The sequence below is a fragment of the Thalassophryne amazonica genome, chromosome 18 (genome assembly GCF_902500255.1).
Source record: "Thalassophryne amazonica chromosome 18, fThaAma1.1, whole genome shotgun sequence".
NCBI lineage: Eukaryota > Metazoa > Chordata > Actinopteri > Batrachoidiformes > Batrachoididae > Thalassophryne > Thalassophryne amazonica.
In genome coordinates, this window is record NC_047120.1 from 31,238,815 (window position 1) to 31,257,987 (window position 19,173).

A 19,173-nucleotide genomic window follows, 5' to 3' on the forward strand; every position below is an offset into this window, starting at 1 on the left:
GGTTGGACTGAACTGCCCATTGCGCCCACCAAGCATCTGATGCTGTACGCTTTTCATCTGTTTTCTGCAGCAGCTCCGAGTTGAAAAAAGTTCTCATCTCTCAAGCACAGTGACGGCTGTGCACCTGCACTGGGCTTTACAGACATTTTTACACTTTTTTTTCTTTAAAACTGTGTGCTGCTCTGTGAGTGTCCTCGCTAAAAACAGCTGATCTGCATGCATTAACAAATACTAACACTTTTTTTTCCCACCCAAATACACTTAAACTCTCTTTCTGAGGACAACATGATGTAAAAAATGCTGATAATAATCTGGTTGTGTTTTCTGAAAGGGGGTGTGGGGAAGCACTGCCCCCTCACAACACACCTAGATTAAAGGTCCACTTTTGAAGACTTTTTTTTTATACTATATTACTACTACTAATTTCAACAATTAAAATGTTGAGGAAGAATTTAAATTTTAGAAAAATGTTAGAATTTTATAGTCACATTTATAAACAATGTAGGTTACAAATTGTACGTTTTCCATTACAATAATGTCAATAGTCAAAATGAGGAAAGATGTCCATTTTATTTTTTATAAAAATAAAGTATTTATGTTTATTGAAGTCAAGAAAGGGGTGACTATAAAGTGAGTATTGGAAAAATGGGTTCTCATTTTCATCTTGAGGTGGCAGGGGGGTTGCCCTCGGCAGCTGCTGAACGTAACTAATAAAGTAACTAGTAATCTAACTTAGTTACTTTACTGATTACCCAATTTTAAAAGTAACTAAGTTACTTTTTCAAGGAGTAAATGGATTACTTTTTTGAAGTAACTGTGGCAACACTGCTTGCTAGCATATGTGGTCACACTCACCATGGATGGGGCTAGCAAATGTGGACACACTATAGACGTGTATGGTTGGGACTAGCATATGCGGTCACACTCACCATGGTTCTTATTACCATGTGGAGTCACGCTCCCCATAGTTCGTCTTATCATATGCGATCACGTTCCCCATAGTTTGTGTTATCATATGCGATCACGCTCACCGTGGTTCGTGTTATTGTATATGATCACCCACACCATGGTTGGGGCTAGCATATGCTGTCACACTCACCACAGTTTGTGTTATTATATGCGGTCACACTTACCGTGGTTCGTGTTAGCATATGGAGTCATGTTCACCATAGTTGGGGTTAACATATGCCGTCATGCTCACAATGGTTTGTGTTAGCATATGGAGTCACGCTCACCATGGTTGGGGCTAGCATATGCGGTCAAGCTCACCATAGTTTGTGTTAGCATATGGAGTCACGCACACTACGGTTGGTGTTATGTGCGGTCACACTCGCCATGGTCTTTGCTAGCGTATGCAGTCACACAACATGGTTTGTGTTGGCATATACGGTCAGCTCAACATGGTTCATGCTAGCATATGCGGTGACACTCATCATGGTTGGTGCTGGCACATAGGGTCGTGCTCACGATGCTGCATATTAGCATATACGATCACGTTCATCATGGTTGGTGTTAGCAAATGCAGTCATATTCACCATGGCTTGGCTGGTCTGTGAAATATTTTTGCCTTCAACAATTTTTTTAAGTCACCTCGTGACTCATAGATTCTTTGGGTGAAAACAGGGAAACTAAAACCCCATTTTTGTTGCAACAGTTAAACTGTCACTTTTCTCCCAAAATCTCAACTCTTGTTGACATCAGTCCTCTTGGTGTCCTCGTCTCATCACATCGGACTACACTGTGCAAACTGGTGTTGCAATAATCAGATTGCTCAAACCATAAATTTGAGTGATCAAACCCTAAAACTTAGAAAAATGTGTAAGATTTATTTTAATATACTAATTTTATCCTGCTATGAACTCAGTAACTTTTAAGTGCATGCTGTTAATATTTGGAAACAATAATGGAAAGACTAACTGAACTTTTGCAAAAGGCTCCTAAAAACACTTTTGTTCTGCATCTGATTTATACTGCATTCATATCAAAATATCCTCAGCTTGTTTCATCTCTAACAGTAAGTAAGTCCCTTCGGCTGCTCCCTTGTTTGCACTTGGGGTCGCCACAGCAAATCCAAGGTGGATCTGCATGTTGAATTGGCACAAGTTTTACGCCGGATGCCCTTCCTGACGCAACTCCACATTACATGGAGAAATGTGGCAGGGGTGGGATTTGAACCCGGAACCTTCTGAACTGAAACCAAGCACATTAACCACTTAGCCACCACCCCTGCTGAATTCTATGCAATTAAAACCAATAAGTGTGCTGCCCTCTAGTGATGGGAAGAGGACACTTCAGTATTTGCACCACAGTGAAGTATTCTTGCACTTCCAACACATACAGTAAAGGAGCATAATTCCACTCAGGGGTTTTCCTACCTAATACAGTTATAGATTCTAATTTGGTGGGAGTGAACTCCTCTGGAGTGAATCGTTCTAGTTTGGAATTTTGGCAGCAAGGCTTTAGCAGGAAATTGGGAACGGTGGCATTTTCCGGTGTTAGGGCCCCTGCCCTTCCTCTGTGTTTTATCTGAAGGGAATAGGCACTAGGGGAGAACAAGAAAACAACAGTGTGCAGATAATCTGTGGATGATTCCTGCATTTATGCTGTGGAGCTGTTTTTGTTGGCACGGGCAGACGTCACTGTACCAGACACGCCCTCTGTGAGTTCAGCTAGGTGGCTTCCCGTTAAGAGTCTGTGCCAGGGTGTAACCCATAGGCTTTCTGTCCTGTCGGAGGGAGGCAGCCTGCTGTGACACGGATGGGATGGCGGGGAGGGGTTTTCGACCTTGGTCAGCAGGGCTGCTCAGGTGATCCTGGTCTATGATGTTGGCCGTCTCCAAGTCCAGCTCACGAACACTTTCTTTGTAGAACTTCTGTCTGAAGCGGATCATCTGTGGAAGCTCGCAGCACGTCTCCAGCACCACCAGAATGCACATCAGGCCCAGCAGCAGGTAGACTAGAAACACACACACACAGAGGTGTGTGTGTGTAAGTCAACATGTTAAACACACACTTGTTAATGTAATCAGATCTGAAAGGTGGAGCGCAAAAAGTCAGCAAACACACAGTAACACAACACTTTCATGTGCAGTGTAGTCCATATTCTAAAATGAAACAGCCAGTGAACCGACAACCCAAGGAAAAATGTACAGAGTCACAGCACGGAGAAGATCGACAAGGTCCATCAGTACTTGGACAGTGGTGCAGTTTTTGGAATTTTGCCTCTGCACAGCTGAACTGAATGTTTCAGCTTTAATTCAGCAAGTTTTACTAAAATATAGCATCAACCATTTAGGCCATAAGCAATTAAACAACATACGAGTAAATATCAGTATTATTGTGAACACAAATCATCACTTTTACAGCCAGTTTTGTTTGGAGAGATCAGCAGATGGAAATGCAAATATTAGGAGGTGATGGTTTAGTGGTTAAGTGGTGGGCTTGAGACTAGAGGATACTTGGTTCAAACCCCTGCCAGACGGGGAAAAAAAAAAAAAAAAAAAAAAAATAAATCACTAAGCACCCTTGGGCAAGGTCCTTAATCCCTCAGTTGCTCCAAGTGTGCAGTTGAACACTTTGCATGGCAACACCATGACACTGGTGTGTGAATGGGTGAATGTGAGGCATCATTGTAAAGTGCATTGAGCTGATGATCAATATGCATGAATCATTTGTGTGAGACTGCTGCATAGCCGGCGCCCTGAGGGGGCGTTTGGGGGCGACGCCCCCTCACGTCATCAACCTCGCCCCCTCGGATGTTAGAGTTATCAAAAAAATAAAAAAGAAAGAAATACTGGAAAATATAGCAAAATATTAGTTATTCAATAATATCACGTATTTAACAAATAAACCAAATTAATTAACTAAAGTAATTAATTTTAAAACAAACAGATATGGCATGTGTCTGTGTTCAAGGGATTTGATAGGTTGAGGGTTGCGCTTGTCAGTGCGGCGGTGCATTTCCAACGCATTGTGATGTCAGACGCGTCGCTTCGGAAGCGGCAAGGGGAGATTGCTACGTCACACTCTGGCTGTTTCCACAACCTGAATAAAGTTCAGTGATCACCATCTTGAATTTGCGTCGCCTGAACCACAAAAAAAACTTTAAAAAACAGCAGTAGAACGATTCTCCCATCACCCTGCTGGGAGAAGCTTTTTTCCAGCTACTTTTCGGAGTGACACCGACCGAGGGAGGACTGATGTCTTGGTGGGATATCGATTGAACCGCGACAGCGGGCCGACCTGCACAGAGAAGCCGGCCTTCAGGCATCATTCCTGGGCAGAGCGATCCAGGCCGCCGGGGTGATGGAGCAAACCCACTCAGTCCGAAATCTCCCACTTTTTGGATATATGCGAAGTCCCAGTTTGCCCAACGGAGTTTAGTTCTGCAGCTTTACTGAGATGAGAATAATGTAAAAATAAAACGTGACGTTTATTGAACTGCTGTGAAGGTTTAATGATCGGCTAACATTAGCTTAGCCTTTTAGCACAGTTGATCTGAGTGAACGCTTTAATTTGTAAATGGTTCAGTCTTTTTTATTTTTACCAAATAAAGCTACAGCTTTTTTCAGACACCACAAAAGCTCAACTTTAAATATCTTATTTTTTCGGGCGTTTTTTTTCCATTGTTTTCCCCCGTTTTTTTTCCCTTTTTTATATATAAACTGTTTAGTGTTTCTTTATATTTAAAGAAATCTTTTTATTTGTCCTAATCAGGAACATTTGCTGTGCAGACAACCAAACTTCCATTGATGAGCTGAACACCACGAAGTCCAGTCGAAAGAAAACGTCTCTGCTTTTCAGCAACACCACCAGAGGTCAAAGCTGCAGAAGAGACCTTCATCTGGTCCAGAGAATTCAGCAGAACATCACCTGCTTCTAAATAAAAGGCTCTTTGAACAGCAACTATTTTATTATTTTTAAAAAAGCTGTTTCATTTTATATTTTAACAATAAATGAACAGATCATTAAAAATGTTGACAAATCAAAGTCAAAAGACATTTGCACAAGTAGAAGCTCTCCACTTATTGCGCTCAAATTTATATTTTAGAAATGACTGTCCTGATAACATTAAAGGCAATTACATATTTTGATGAAATTACAAGTTTAAATGACTATAAAAAAATTCATCATGAGGTTTATGTCACAGAAATCCTACTTTACAATCACACTGCAGTCATTGTTAAATTATTTCCTTTTGCATTTATAATAAACATTTGTATTTATTTAGTGTTTTCTGGTTGAAATGAGATATAAATAATCTACCAGACTTAAAAAATATACAAGTTTCCATGTTATTTTATTTGTCTATAAATAAATGTCTGAGGTTCCTTATGTTAAACAAGAAATTATCTAATATGAAATAACAGGTGGTTTTAATTTACAGATGAAAGGTTTCTAAAGAACCATTTATTGATTTACCTATTTTAATTACAAGTGTTCTAAACTTTTTTTTAACAGTAATCAGAAATTTTGAGGTAACAAACAACAACAAAAAAACATTTCCAATTATTTTTCTTCAGAAAACTGTTCTCTAAATGAGCAGTCCTGTCACATGTTAATGTTTTGTACAGATCAGTGGTTTCTGCACCAATCTGATTGGTCCGATCCATTTTGTACAGATCAGTGGTTTCTGCACCAATCGGATTGGTCCAATCCATTTTGTAGAGATCAGTGGTTTCTGCCACGAGTCTTCCGTGTTTTGGCCCGACACGTCGTTCCTATTGGACAACACAAAGGTACGTCACAGCTTAGAGTGTCGAAAGTTGGCGCACCCCATCTCGACAGAACACTGGCTCTGTGTGGTATGCAGGAGATCACTTGACCGAGGGTCTATACGTTCAAATAATAATTAGAAAAATAATGTCATGACTCTTTACTCTTACTCAGTCAGTCTCTTACAACGGTGTAGCCTAAATACACAAGCTTTCCAGGAGCGCACCCAATTCATTACGTACGCTCAGAGGCACGTCTCCTCCGGTGCATACTTTTTTTTAATGGGGGGGGGGGGCGCGACCCTGCACCCTGTGATAAACTCATCGCCCCCTTAATATTTTTTTCTGGCGCCGGGACTGGACTGCTGTGTAATAGGGGTATGTGCAATTTGGATATGTGTATTAGGGATATGTGCAATATGTATGAGCCATCTGTGCAAAAGGGGTATGTGCAGTATTGGTGTGTGTATTAAGTTATGTGCAATATGCATGAGTTATGTAATTATGTCATGGCAGTTTTATTTGTGCAGCTGTTGGAGTCCAAGACAAATTTCCCGGAAGGGACAATAAATCATATCGTATCGATTCAGATTAGTCCATGGGCCTGTCATCAATTTTGACCTAATCAGTACCACTGAAGGTGACTAAACGACACTTAGAATCCAGCCTCAGTGTACCATGGTCTACACAAAAATGTATGACAACCATCACAGGGTGGCAGCTGTAGTCAGGTAGGGGTCAATGAAGAATTACACAGAAGTTAAAATTTAAAAATGCTCCAATCACATTGAAAACTATATCACATTATTTGTCTGATCATAACAATTCCAAAAAGGTATAGTTTGGACTATCTATGACGGAATGTTCTGGAGTTATGAGGTAAAAACAGCAAAAATGGTGACAAAGGTCAGTTTCAGTTTGTACAGGGGTCAAAAGTTAAAGTTGCTCCAATTTTAGTAAAAATGGTGCAAATTATTGGTTGAAATAAAAGTATTAATAAATGGAATAGTTTTGACTGTGTTGAATGGTTGGTCTCCAAAGTAAAGGTCAAACAAGGTCGACATCCAATGGATTCTATGACATGTGACATATGTTACCCCGTAACATGATAACTAAGCATGACAGATGGTGCAAACTATTCCTTATTAGAACCCCATTGACCCAAACAATAATTTTCATGATTTTTTACTGAAATTGGAGCAACTTTAACTTTTGACCCCTGTACAAACTGAAATGGACCTTTGTCACCATTTTTGCTGTTTTTACCCCATAACTCCAGAACATTCCGTCATAGATAGTCCAAACTATACTTTTTTGGAATTATTATGATCAGACAAATAATGTGATATAGTTTTCAATGTGATTGGAGCATTTTTAAATTTTGACTTCTGTGTAATTCTTCATTGACCCCTACCTGGCTACAGCTACCACCCTGTGATGGTTATCATACATTTGTGTGTAGGCCATGGTACACTGAGGCTGGATTCTAAGTGTCACTTAGTCACCTTAAGTGGTACTGAAAACCTGCTTGGCCCATGGACTAGATGGCAAGCACTATATAAAAATGCAGTCCATTTACCATGACAGATGAATCCTTAGTAGTATAGTACCGCATGGTAAACCTGTCTGAAATTGACGGTTGCCAAAAACTGCTAGACTGCCTAACATGGCGACTAATGAGGGAAGCCACCAAGATACTCATGACAATTCTGAAGGAGTCATAGGCTTCTGTGGCTGTGACTGAGGAAACTGTGCAAAGGGCATCTTTTTTTCTGAGACATTACTAGTTATACAGGTTCAGGAGGAGGGTTTATTTTGCCAGAAGGCACATGGGAGAATCAGGCCTAGATTGATCTGTTTTCTTGTATGAAAATTCTTCTCTAATCCACATTGATGTGAGTGACTGCTGCCTGAAAGAACAATCTGATGTTGTTGATGTTTTTTTGTGGAGTGTGTGTGTGTGTGTGTGTGTGTGTGTGTGTGTGTGTGTTGGGGGGGGGGGGGGGTAATAAAACAAGAAAAATAAACGATGTCACTTAAACCGGTTATGTGTATGTGATATACTGAGGCGGTATCTGTTCTCACAGCAGAGATCACATACAAAACAAATCTATAGCCACATATGCAACTGGACTATGTGCAGTATGAAGAAAAATCTGTTCACACTGCACAAAATCCTATGTTCACAATAGAGGCTGAAGTGACCTAAAGTTGATTTTTCTTTTTTTAAAATCTGCATGTGACCCAGATCTGATGTTTATATGAACATACTGGATTTTTAGTTTTACCTCCCACATTTGGATTTGAGCTCCGATAGTGATTGCTGTGACAGCAGTTGGTCACGTGTGACATTTTGGGAACAGTGAGAATACACTAAATTAGATGATGTTTTCATGTAGATCAGGGTTGACACCATATATGGTCCTGATTGGACAAAGATCTGATTTATATATGATCTCTAAAGATGTGAGTGATGTGATAACAGACCAATCAGATGACGTCACAGAATTTTTGAAAATCAGAATTTTTTTATTTTTTTTTTAAATCAGAAATAAAAAAAAAGGTTCAGGTCACTTCAGACAGTCATGTGAACATGACCTCAAAGTACTGAGGAAAGAGCCACTTGACAGTGTTGACAGAGTATTTTCTCACCTGTAATAGCCAGCCTGTAGAACTGTAGATAGGCCTTGCCATCTTTTCCAAGGGTCTCTCCCGGGACGTAATCCCCAAGACCGATTGTTGTCAGAGAGATGAAACAGAAATACAGAGACTCCAAAAAGTTCCAGTCCTTCTCTAGACTGGCGAAGATGCCAGCAGGGATTAAGAGAAAGAGTATTGCCATGATGATGGTGAGGCACATGGCATGGATGGCAGCCAGCTTGGATTTAGATATAACCATAGCCCACTGCCGATGGAGGTAGGAGAGCGGCTGCTGCGTCAACACGACCATTAATCTTTGCACCACAGCGGAGAGGAAGAAGAGTGTAACAGGGATGCCGATGAGAGAGTAGAAGATACAGAAGGCTTTACCTCCATCTGACAGAGGAACAGTGTGGCCATAACCTAGAAACACCACATACCAAGAACAATGCATTTCTTCAGATTCATGTGCCTACACAACTTTTGGAGTCAAATTATGGATATAGTTATTGATACATTTTAGCACAAAACTGAAGGGAATCCAGTCATTGAATGAATCAATCACTGCATTTATAGGGTACATTCCTGTGTACTGAAAAACCCAAGAATATTCTATGTACGCTAGACGGTAGGGAAGAGTCAAGACTCGGAATGTCACATCAACATGACTGTCTTAGTTTCAGCCACTTCAACAAGGCTGCTTGTGAGACGTGAACTCTGACCACTAGGCCAAGAGAACAACTGGAGATCGTTGTTTCCCGCAACCCGATCTCACGCCAGTTCGTGATGGCATCACGAAAAGTAATTTATTAGTTCGCGATAACGTCACAAAATGTGTCATCTGTATGATGGTATCACAAAATTGGGGTGATGCGGTGGGGGGGGGGGGCTGTTATGTTATGGGTAGAGTTAAAAATAGTTAAACGAAGTGGCTACGGGTACGTACATCCGTATCTTCTGCGGGACTGCTAAAGGTTCGGGCCGAGGTTCACTGAAGATACGGACAATGTACGGATGAGTTTTGAAGCCTTGCCGGACCTTTAGCCGCATATGGTACGGGTACGGACATATTTGCGCATTCTGATTAGTCGGTAAGACACCCTCCGTATCTTTAGAACGGTCTCTGTAGATACGGGTCCGTACCTGTAGCCATGGCCATAGTTAAAATTTGGCCATGTAACAAATTTGTGATGCACTTCATGATGTTATCATGAAGAAAAAAAAAAAAAACCCTGTCAGACTGGGCTGTTCTGTGCAGGATACAGTCATATATATATATTACACAACTGGACCATACTGGAATTCTGCAAATGCATCATACAAGTGCTCAGAGCGTTGGTCGAGAAGCATGAGTATTGTAAAATTTCCAAACGTTTTATAAAAATCAAACCCGAAACTTCATCTCAACCCTAAACCATGTACAATTATGAAATTTGCACAACTTCTTGGCAGACACTAGAGGTGGGCAATACCAGGAATTCTGGTATTGATCTGATACCAAGTAAATACAGGCCCAGTATCGCCGATATTGATATTTTTTCATATTTAAGCTTCATAGATCCAAAGGATCCAAAAGACCTAGGATAGAATTTCGCGAAACATTGTACGTGACAACAAAATACTATTATCACAATCAACATTTTTGTTTAAAAAATATCACTCAACACAACTAAAATCTCCCGAGGTAGAGGGCTGACAAACCACAATACAAGGGTGCGCTGCTTTGTGTTGTGTGACACAGCGCAGCGCTGCTCTTAAAGACAGAGAGTAGACTTTGATGAATCTGCGTGCTCAGCAGTCAGTGCGCGCAGGAGAGAAAAAAAGCTCGAGTATTGATCTTTTTACACGAGGATCATTCAATATCAATACCAGCGTTGGTATCGATATTATGATCAATCCGCCCACCTCTAGCAGACACACCTCATATTTAGGGTCTGACACCACGAGCATGTAGCACAATTCCAGAAATGGCGGTCACATTTTGGAATTGGGGAGGTAGAGTGTCCATATTGATCAAATGTTTTCTATCACTCAAACTGTTATTGAACCAAATTTCCATGGCAATAGGCTTAATTTGGAATGAAAATCAGTTCACCAGGATGAAGAAAAAGAAAAAAAATCCCACTCTGATTGTATTTACTCCAACAGTAAACCAACAAAAATCCTTAAAACTAACAAAAGATTTTACTATCCACGTGCGTCCTGCGTTTTGTCCATTCGGGGTCTCCTTACTTTCGGGGGGCACCGAGCTGTTTGTGCGTTACCTGTTGTGGTCAGAACGGTGCTGGAGAAGAACAGTGACGACACAAAGTCCCAGCTGGGGTTCGAGTCGTTTCCGAGCACCGACACTGCGTAGTTATTAGCCACCAGCGCCCGGAGGAGCAGCTCCTCCAGGCGCGCGTCCGACACGCAGGTGTTGTTGTCCAGGAAGTCCCTCCGAGCGGCTTTCAGCTCCCGGCGGAGCTCCTTCTCGTACGGCAGCTCGATGGCGGAGAAAATCCCGGCGCCGACCAGCAGGTAAAGCACGTAACCGAGCACCAGCAGCACGAAGTTTATCTCCGCGCGGTGCCGCTCCGTAAAAGCAGCGCACCCTCCGTCAGCACAGCCGCGAGCCATCATCCGTCCGGGTTCTGATTCACGCGACACCGAGCCGGGACGGGTTGACGGGGAGAGGCTGGTCTTCAGGTTCTTCCTCCTTCTTACTGGCACCAGGCAGAGGTGATGACGTAGGCACAGGTGGGTGCACCTGTTAGTGACCCGGTCCAACCGGTTAGACCGGTTTAAGGAACAGGGTTAAAAATATGAACTCTCCGAATGTGTGACCACAATTCTATGCATTAGTTCAAACAACGATAATAATTCATATTGACTAATTGTTATGGTTACTTTCGTGGGACACGGGTTTGTGGTCAGAACGGTGCTGGAAGAGAACAGTGACGACACAAAGGCCCATTTGGGGTTCGACTCCTGTCCGAGCACCGACACTCATGGCTCCCCATGTTAAAAGCTCAAGTTTTAAATCTTTTAAATACACTGGTGTTAAATTGTGGAACAATTTACCTAGCTACATAACCCCCCCCCCCCCCCCCCCCCTCCCAAAAAAATGTATTTAAAAACAGGCCAACATTTTTCCTTGGTCATAATAATAATAATTTTGTATTTGATTAATTTGTGTATATAGATGGCCTTGTAACCATTTTAAAGTAATTTGTTTTGTTTGTTTTTAAAAAATCTTTGTTGTTTGTTTTTCTGTGTTGTCATGGGGACCACGATAGAAATAAGTCTGTGCTTTTTCAGGGTGCAACAACTGACCCAAACTGAGGACCCCAACTGACCCAGACTGACCGAAACTGACCGAAACTGACACAGACTGACCCAGATTGACTTAAACTGAGGACCCAGACTGACCGAAACTGACCCAAATATGACTAAATGAGGTGCTTTTATTTATTTTCAGAAATACGCTCCATTCTCAAAACAGTACATTAAAAACAAACGGCACTCACCTTTGCAGACCTAACTGCTGCCTCATCAGGGCTCGTAACATCAGATATCAAAGTTCAGAGTCCGTTGTATGTCCCCCCCCCCCCCCAAAAAAAAATTTCCCATTCACAAACGCACTTTAACATCCCTTGTTTATTGTTTCAGCAATCTGAAGAGGCAGCAACGCCGTGATGAAGCCTCACAGGACATGTTGGGGCATGTCCAGCTCATGCACAATTTCTCAGATAGTCACACGACTGAAAAGCCGTCTGAAAGCCGTCCTGTGAGACCAACACGGAGGTGGTTTTGTGTCGCACCATGAGCGGCACGGTGGCGCATCCCTCTGCTCCTCTTTCCATGAAAAATTCCTGTAACAGTGGAATGTGCCGAAAAAGTACTGATGTCCACTTCTTCTGCCATTGTTGTGTAAGTCAGATGACGTCCCGGATCAACAAAGCCTTCACGTTGGAAATGATCTGGTTGATTCAGCCTGTCGATCTGCGCTTGGAGTGCGCCGTGCTCTCAGCCGCTGTGGGCGGTCTTTAAACCGGCTGTAACACTCCTTAATCTGTGTAATCCCCATAAAATCATCCCTGAAAGCCATCTGAATTTTCCGAATAGTGTCCACCTGGAGGTCTCTCAGTTTCTGGAAAAATTTGATGCAGCAAAGCTCCAAATCGTTCATTTTATTTGCAATAAAAATCCGATGAGAGGGGTGGACCACTGCTCACAGGCGAATGACGCAACCGACAGGCGTGAAAAAACTCACGCATGCGCACGAAGGTTCAAGCTTGGCTGATGCAGTCACACGTGATTCAAATCCATATGGTTTTTGAAAAAAAATAAAAATGTCGGATACTTTTCTAACAGACCTCGGATGTATATTGTCATTGTTATATCATGTATTTTACCAAATCAATCAGTACTGTAGTAGTAGTAATAAGAAAATTATGTATTACGTAAATAAATCTCTGAATGTAATGACATAACTTTTATGGTAAATGGACTGCATTTTTGCGGCGCTTTTCCATGTGATGCAGATGCTCAAAGTGCTTTACAGTGATGCCTCACATTCATACACGAGGCGGGTTTCTGTTACCCTCCACATTATGCAAATACCTTCCCTTCTTTTAGCTGCTCCTGTTAGGGGTCGACCCTGTCTTCTGTATCTTCCTCTGCCACACCAACCACCTGCATGTCCTCCCTCGGCATATCCAAAAACCTCCTCTTTGGCCTGCCCCTTCTCCTATATTTCAAAGATCCACATGGCGGTCATTAAATCATAACGTTTGTGTCTTTTGATTTTTACCTGAGGCCAAAATATGGCCATCGGTTAATGTGAAGGCCTTGTGCCTATCTGTCCATCTGTCTGTCTGTCCGTCCATCTGTGCTCAGCATAAGTTCAGTCCTATTACTCCCAGGGTCTTCAAATGCACAGGGAAGTTTCTTGGGGCACAGACCTAGGACAAGTTCAGAGATGGCCTTGACCTATTTTAAGAGGTCAAAAGGCCACATTGTATTTCCTATTTTTATGCTCATACAGCTGACAGCATGAATTATGCAAATCCTGGGGGGCGGTCGGGTGGGGGTGGGGGGGCGGTTGTTGGCATGCTGGGAAGGATGGCCAATCAGAGTAGAGAGGCACCGTGATGTCACTGGTCAGTCTCTCCTGGCTGCTAATCCAACATGGCGGTAATTGAACATGTACAAATTGTAAATAAGACAATATGAGCTTAATAATGAATGTGTCTGAAAAAAATCCAACCAGATGTTGATGAAGCAGTGCATTCTGGGTTTTATTTTTTTATTTTTTTTATTCCCAACTTTTTTGCTTGGAGCTCATCTACTTGATCTTGGACCTAAGCCTGTACATCCCATCCCACCATCCCTTTGTGCACACGCACGTATTCAGTGCTCAGAATAGCAATTTGTTGTAATTTAAAAAAAAAAAACAACATTTCTCTTTGGTTCATCCAAAGAAAATGGTTTTAATGGTTTGTATTTGTGAAGTAATTGTTTTTATAACCTCAGCACAGACAAAACCTTATGACCCCCCCCCCCCCCTTAAAGGGGTCTTAGACCACATGTGGGGAAGCAGGGCTCGAGAGAGCAATACTGACTCTAACCTGCATCACAAAATTTGTGCACGGTTTAATCTACAGAAGCAAGAATCATGAAGTGTTTGTGTTTGTTATCACATACACGAGGTGTGAGAGTCTCTGACCTCCTGGTGGTCTTATTTAAGCCTTAACAATCATTAATTAAACAGCAACATGTGTTAAACGTACATTGTGTTAAAAAAAGGTTCATTAATTTTTTCACCCACATTTTAACTTTCAAGGAAGATTTGAAAATGAAAGTAGTATTTATCATATCTTTATTTTCAACATTGCCAAAGTCGCACAATTCTGTGTGTATTTTAGACGTACCACCAAAAGCTCTAATTTACCTAAAAACACACTCTCGAGATCTGTAGAATTTCTTCCGTTACCACCAGATGGCGCTACAGACCATGTTTTGACAACATGTTCCATAGTGTGAAAAGAATGTGAAGTATTAAAATAAAAATAAAAGAGCATTTTCTTGTTGTCAGCAGACAAATGCCGCAGCTCTACCAGCGCTATAATTCTATAATTCTACCACATGTCTGTGCAATAAATAAGTATTTACAAGCAGAAAAGGGCAGATAAAAATCAGCAGATTACAGTCATTACAGGTGTTAGCATTATTGTACACTGATATACAGTGAATGAGCGCCAGTACTGTTTCATTAAAAGCTGATAGATGATGTCACAAAATTATCCTTTTGTAAGAGGGCGTCGCTCTCTGCTGGGCTGTGGGGGTTCCCTGAATATCCCAGATAAACAATTCAGCTATCTGAAGGAGGAAAAAAAAACCCACATGCACATAAACATAAGAGATACTTCTTTTCACGAGAAGATACGGCTTCATGGGATGATGTCTCACCTCTGCACTCGTATTTGAGGTCTGAGAAAAGGACATGTTCCTGGGAGAAGACAAAGAGTCCCAGTCTGCCTCCAGCCAAGGTGTGGTCATACACGGCACCAGAATCAGACAAAATGTCCCTGCCCTCATACACCACCACCCTGCAACAGGAACATAACACAGGAAAAAAAAAAACTCTCGCTGATCACTTCATTGTAGAGATCTGAAAGTCCCATCATGGGCTGTCTGCTTGTCTCTGATCTTGATCTTTGAGTCTCATCTTTGGTTCTGATAGCTGAACTTTAATCCTCTTTGTTAATCTTTGGACGTGACCTTTGATCCTGATCATAACTTTAGACCTATTCATTTCTCTTTAATTACTGATCTGCAGTGGTGGGCACACTTGTGATAACCGATAATTATTGAAGATAATGTTTTCATTCTCGGATTATCTCTTCAGATAACGTTGAAAACCATTATCGGACTAATTATCTTCCGATAAATTTTTGTCCGATAATTTTTAGACCGTTAACATGGTAAACAAAGGTGAACGGATGTGTAGTTCTACCCTCTACAAACAGGAGAGCTGCTTCTAGAAGAAACCGCTCTATCCTCTGCAGGCAAAGGAGAAGTGGTCACCAAAACCCCCACACCCAAAAAACAGCTAATTTCTTTTAACCCCATACTGATACGCGGCCAATATCACCCAAGTCATCCAGAGGCATACATTTTTAACTTATGGTTCAAATTTTAACAAAACTTATTTCGGACAAGTTATTTAAATTAACATCACTTCTAAAGTTTTATAAAGTGAAAATATCAGATATACGAGGTCTGTTAGAAAAGTATCGTACCTTTTTATTTTTTTCAAAAACTATATGGATTTGATTCATATGTTTTTACGTCAGCCAAGCTTGGGACATGCCTATCTCGGCTTTCAGTGCTTACCAGTCGAGTGAGTATAAGAGAAATTGTGGAGAGCTGGGCATGTCCCAACTTGTCCTCTAACACTCAGAAACAGAGGTGTTCCTTTGTCTCGCTTCATAAGCGAATCGGTCGTGACGCGCGAAGCCTCCGCGCAGCTTTCCAAAATCTCTTGTTAAAAGTGAAATCTGCCGGAAAATGGCTGATGTCCAGCTCTTGTGATAACCAGAGAAATTGCACACGGCGGTCCCGGCTCCACACAGCGATCCGTTTAGAAATGATGTGGTGGTTTCTGCCTCTCAATGGCGGCTCGGAGCGCGGCGCTGCTCCGTGCGCCATTGTGGGCTGTCCTTAAAGCTGTAGTAACACTCCTTATTCTCTGTGAAGCCCATAAAATTTTCACCGAAAGCCAGATAAATTTTTTGAATGGTTTCCAGCTGCCTGTCTCTAACAGTTTCTGAAAAAATTCTGATGGAAAAAAAGCCCAAATCATTCCGCCATTTCCTCGCAATGAAACAACGACGAGAGGGGTGGAGCAGTGCTCACTCAAAGCCTGTCCACAAGCGAATGACGCAACCGACAGGCATGGAAAAACTCACGCATGCACAAGAAGGTTCAAGCTTGGCTGACGTAAAAACATATGAATCAAATCCATATAGTTTTTGAAAAAAATAAAAAGGTACAATACTTTTCTAACAGACCTGGTATGATTTAGTTTTAAAGTAATGTGCTAATTTTTAAGGTTTTAGTGTGGACATGCTGTGTCCAGGTGCATTATGGGTGATAGGGTAATCTCAGTATGTTCATGACAGGAGAATGCATTTGAGACACTCTGATCAGGACAACAGCATTAAACTCTAGTGCCTAAAACTCTTGTGAATATATTCTCTGGGTTTATAGGCGTTGTTATTGTGTTTGCTTTTATTAAATTCCACACATCTTAAACGTAGCAAGTAGCAACACAGATTATCTGGAATTTTGTGTTTGCAAGTTTTCAAGGTCTCTGCTGCCATCTACTGGCCAGTAGTGTTCATGGCAGTATTCAGACTGAAGCTGGGCAGACACTGTACCAGAGAACCGCACGGTGTAAAAGTTCAGAGCGCCTGATTTATGTTCTCACACACATTGTACGTTCAAAAACCACACGTCGGACTCGTGTTTCCAGAAGCAAAACGTAAACAGAAGATTTTTTCAAACTTAATTTACAAAAACTCTCGATGGGAAACATCAAAGTTTAAAAAAAAGAACAAAAAAAAAACATTACAAGACAGGTCTGCAGTGTTTGCACATGCACAGTGCGAGAGGTTGGGCTCTTGTAGCGCTTCAGCAGCGGGATACCCTGAAGACGGCCGATCAGAATATGAAACAGGTTTGATTTTCATCTGACCGTATGATCGCCGATCAGGAGGTGGTCGTGAGATGTTAAACGCAGCTCGTTACTCCATGTATACTAAACGATGCAGGACGCGCGATTAACCTGAAACTGTGCGATCCAAAAAGTTCTCGCATGAATGAAAAATCAGCTGATAAAGGGCCAAAACTCGCACTGGCACCAGTAGATCATGGCAGTGTTCTATTTATTTTGACACCGGTTATATCAGACGGTTATCTAATTACAACTTGGCTTCTTTTTTTTTTTTTTTTTTTAACAAATAAAAAAATGGCCTATTTTACAAACGCACATTTATCTGTAAACACCAACACACGACACACCTCACATTAACGTGTTGGTTTACATCAACCAATCAGTGTTAGCAGAGGCACATTTTACCCAGAATGCTATCTGTCTGTGTTTGTTACAAAATTTCAGAATTAGTGCATTATTCAACATTAAAAGATATATGTTATATCTTACCTTTGCACAAATGACAGAATTGACATTAATGGAGTTATTCTATCAGTATTCATTTTCTTTATACACCAAACCATAACTCAGCACTGCTTTATTTTCCAAGACCTCGGCCTGACGGCCTTGTTGTGATTAAGTAGAGAGTTGAGCTTTCTGGCTCCTCTCAGTTGTGTCTGTGCTGGAAGCCATGTAATAAACTGGAGCTTCCAGCAGGGGGCAGGATGCTCAAAGACAAAAGTGCTGACTCATTGTTTGGGTCTGTTGTCGTTTTTGATGTTTCCAAAAGTGATCGTGATGTTAAAACCCAAAATCAGCTTGTTAGTAGTTGCAAGTATACCAGAGACAATACTGGAATTTATCGGTTATCTGTAACTTCCGATACATTTGTGGGTGGTTTATCATTTTATCTTTATCAAAGATAACTTTTCAGTTATCTGGTTATCTGTTATCAAAGTTAATTTTTTGGATATCTGTACCCACCACTGCTGATCTGTGATCCTGATCAGTCCTCTTTGATTCTGATTGCTGACCTACTGATCACTCTGTTTTTAAATCCTGTCCTTAGATCCTGTTTGCTAATCTTTTGTCTTGAACTTTGATCATGATTGCTGAACTTTAATCCTGGCCTTAAATCCAGATTTCATAGTTTTTGAAATTTTTATCTTTTGATGCTTATTACAGCTCTTTGATCCTTAAAACTCTTCTTTGATACTGACTGCTAACCTTCAATCCTGATAACCCTTCAATGATCCTGTCTTTAGATCTTGTTTGCTGGTCCTGAACTTTGATCCTGACCTTCGATCCAGATTGCTGAACTTTGTTCTCATCTTTGATCCTGATAACTCCTCTTTAATCTTGAATGGTGATCTTTTAACCTCACCAAGGTTGTATATTGATGTTTTTCTATGTGTCTGACAATAATTTAAACATTATCCACATACTAAAGAAAAATTTAATCCATATAAAATACTCAGTTACAGAATCATATATTTAACCCCTTCTAAGCCTGTATATCCCAATGGGAAATTTCACTTTTTATTTGTGTCATACTGACAAGCCAAAATGAGGCGGGTGGTAGGGGGTTAACTGATAATTGATTAAAGGAAACAACTAAACTGGTGGAACTACCACATGATTGAGGATAATTCTTGATTGATCTAACCCTGTAATCAGCATCCATGCATTCAGCATCTAATTTGTGAGCTCGCTTGTCAACTAACAGTTTGACAGACAAATAACACTGAAAACAGCTTCATTGTCTGAGACTAGTTGTTTCACATTGTATATGTCCTTCACTTTCAAGCAGAAAATATCTCCATCAATTAACAGTTTGATCGCAGAGGAGGTGGAGATCATTTGAGTCCTCGGGATAAAATTAAGCCCTTGCTGGTGGTTTCTTCACATATAGCTTTCTTCAGCCTCATCTTTCACTCAGTTTTTCAAAAAAAAAAAAAAAAAAAAAAGAAACCTTACTGTTGCTTTTGATATTGCTTTTTCTGCCTGTACTTAAAGTGCTCACCAAACTCCTTGCCTGAGGATGTTTGGAAGTCCATTACTGAGAAATGGAACTAAGTAGAGGTGGATGTGACAGGTCAAGGAGAATTGGGTGCACAAAACA

General features: G+C 41.1%; 2 protein-coding genes across 2 annotated transcripts in view; both read right to left on the reverse strand.

Annotated features, from left to right (window-relative positions):
- LOC117531623 (thrombospondin-2-like) overlaps nt 1-19,173 on the reverse strand; it is a 73,844-nt gene that overhangs the window by 1,327 nt on the left and 53,344 nt on the right. The window contains exons 20-21 of the mRNA XM_034194774.1: nt 14,804-14,943; nt 14,480-14,713 (exon numbers count right to left, since the gene is read on the reverse strand). Of these exons, the coding sequence (XP_034050665.1) occupies nt 14,706-14,713; nt 14,804-14,943 (148 nt within the window). The 3' untranslated portion in view covers nt 14,480-14,705. The remainder of the gene's footprint in view (nt 1-14,479; nt 14,714-14,803; nt 14,944-19,173) is intronic.
- Nucleotides 162-11,067, reverse strand: LOC117531625 (potassium channel subfamily K member 1-like). The gene is made up of 3 exons (XM_034194780.1): nt 10,618-11,067; nt 8,366-8,776; nt 162-2,955 (listed from the first exon to the last, which is right to left on the reverse strand). The coding sequence occupies exons 1-3, from the start codon at nt 10,970-10,972 to the stop codon at nt 2,666-2,668; spliced, it is 1,056 nt and encodes a 351-aa protein (XP_034050671.1). The 5' UTR covers nt 10,973-11,067; the 3' UTR covers nt 162-2,665.

Coding starts and splice junctions, on each gene's coding strand:
- LOC117531625 (XM_034194780.1), bottom strand. CDS start 10,972: ATGATGGCTCGCGGCTGTGCTGACGGAGGGTGCGCTGCTTTTACGGAG. Junction 8,777..10,617: donor CACCGTTCTGACCACAACAG/GTAACGCACAAA, acceptor TGGTGTTTCTAG/GTTATGGCCACACTGTTCCT. Junction 2,956..8,365: donor CTACAGGCTGGCTATTACAG/GTGAGAAAATAC, acceptor GTGTGTTTCTAG/TCTACCTGCTGCTGGGCCTG.